At 40.2% G+C, this 952-nt stretch overlaps 1 protein-coding gene across 1 annotated transcript; it reads left to right on the plus strand.

The window, feature by feature from the left end:
• The first annotated feature begins 218 nt into the window (after window positions 1-218).
• Window positions 219-608, plus strand: LOC132314044 (uncharacterized). The gene has a single exon (XM_059812964.1). The coding sequence runs from the start codon at window positions 219-221 to the stop codon at window positions 606-608; it is 390 nt and encodes a 129-aa protein (XP_059668947.1).
• The last annotated feature ends 344 nt before the right edge of the window (window positions 609-952 follow it).

The raw sequence follows: 952 nt of genomic DNA on the forward strand, positions 1-952 counted from the left end.
CACTTTATTGTAAACCTTGTCGTTCACCTGTATGTTCGGCCGAGGTTGGTGATAGTAGTTTTTTGGGGCCAAAGTTGGTGCAAGAGACTACGAAGAAGGTTGCCATCATTTGAGATCAACTTCGCACAGCTCAGAGTCGACAGAAGAGTTCTGCAGATCGACGCCGTCGAGCTTTGGAGTTTAATATGGGAGACTTAGTATTCTTAAAAGTATCACCAATGAAGGGAGTTACGAGATTTGGTAGGAAGAAAGGGAAGCTAGCTCCTCGATTCAATGGACCTTTTGAGATCACAGAGATGATTGGGGAAGTGGCATATAGATTGGCTTTACCACCCAAACTCTCTGCTGTTCATAATGTTTTCCACGTCTCTATGTTGAGGAGGTGCTTGAGGGATGAAACCCAGGCTGTTGACTGCACAGAGGTTCAGTTGCGTTCTAATATAACTTATGTTGAGACGCCTGTTCGCATTGTTGATCGTATGGTGAAACAATTGAGGCGGGCAGAGATACCTCTAGTGAAGGTGCAGTGGAATCATCAGGATGAGAGAGAGGCTATTTGGGAGCTAGAGTCTGAAATGAAAGAAAAGTACCCGCATCTCTTCGAATAAGGTACGCAAATTTTGAGGACGAAATTTCTTTTTAGGAGGGTAGAATGTAATACTCGTATTTTTTTTTAGGAATATTTTTTTTATCTAGTTGACTTTTTGAGGAATATTAGTAATAATAGGTTTCCTTTTTAAAAAAAATTTGAAAATTTAAACGGGATCCTAAATTACCTCACCTGTTGATATTCTTATCTTTTTATAGGTTTTATTATTCTATTGCATAAAATAAAATAAGAGAGAGAAGAGAGAGAGAGAGAAAGAGACGAAGCGGGTTACTAACTTACGTTGTCAATCTGCAGCAGCCGGAAAAAGAGACGGTGACCAAAGGATCGGCTAGAGAGAAAGGT

The sequence above is a fragment of the Cornus florida genome, unplaced genomic scaffold (assembly GCF_030987335.1).
Source record: "Cornus florida cultivar Cherokee Brave unplaced genomic scaffold, ASM3098733v1 CherokeeBrave_3.0.0_Hap2_Chr06, whole genome shotgun sequence".
NCBI classification, from domain to species: domain Eukaryota; kingdom Viridiplantae; phylum Streptophyta; class Magnoliopsida; order Cornales; family Cornaceae; genus Cornus; species Cornus florida.

What these genes read in the sequence shown, in the direction of transcription:
- LOC132314044 (XM_059812964.1), top strand. Translation starts at nt 219, where the DNA reads ATGAAGGGAGTTACGAGATTTGGTAGGAAGAAAGGGAAGCTAGCTCCT.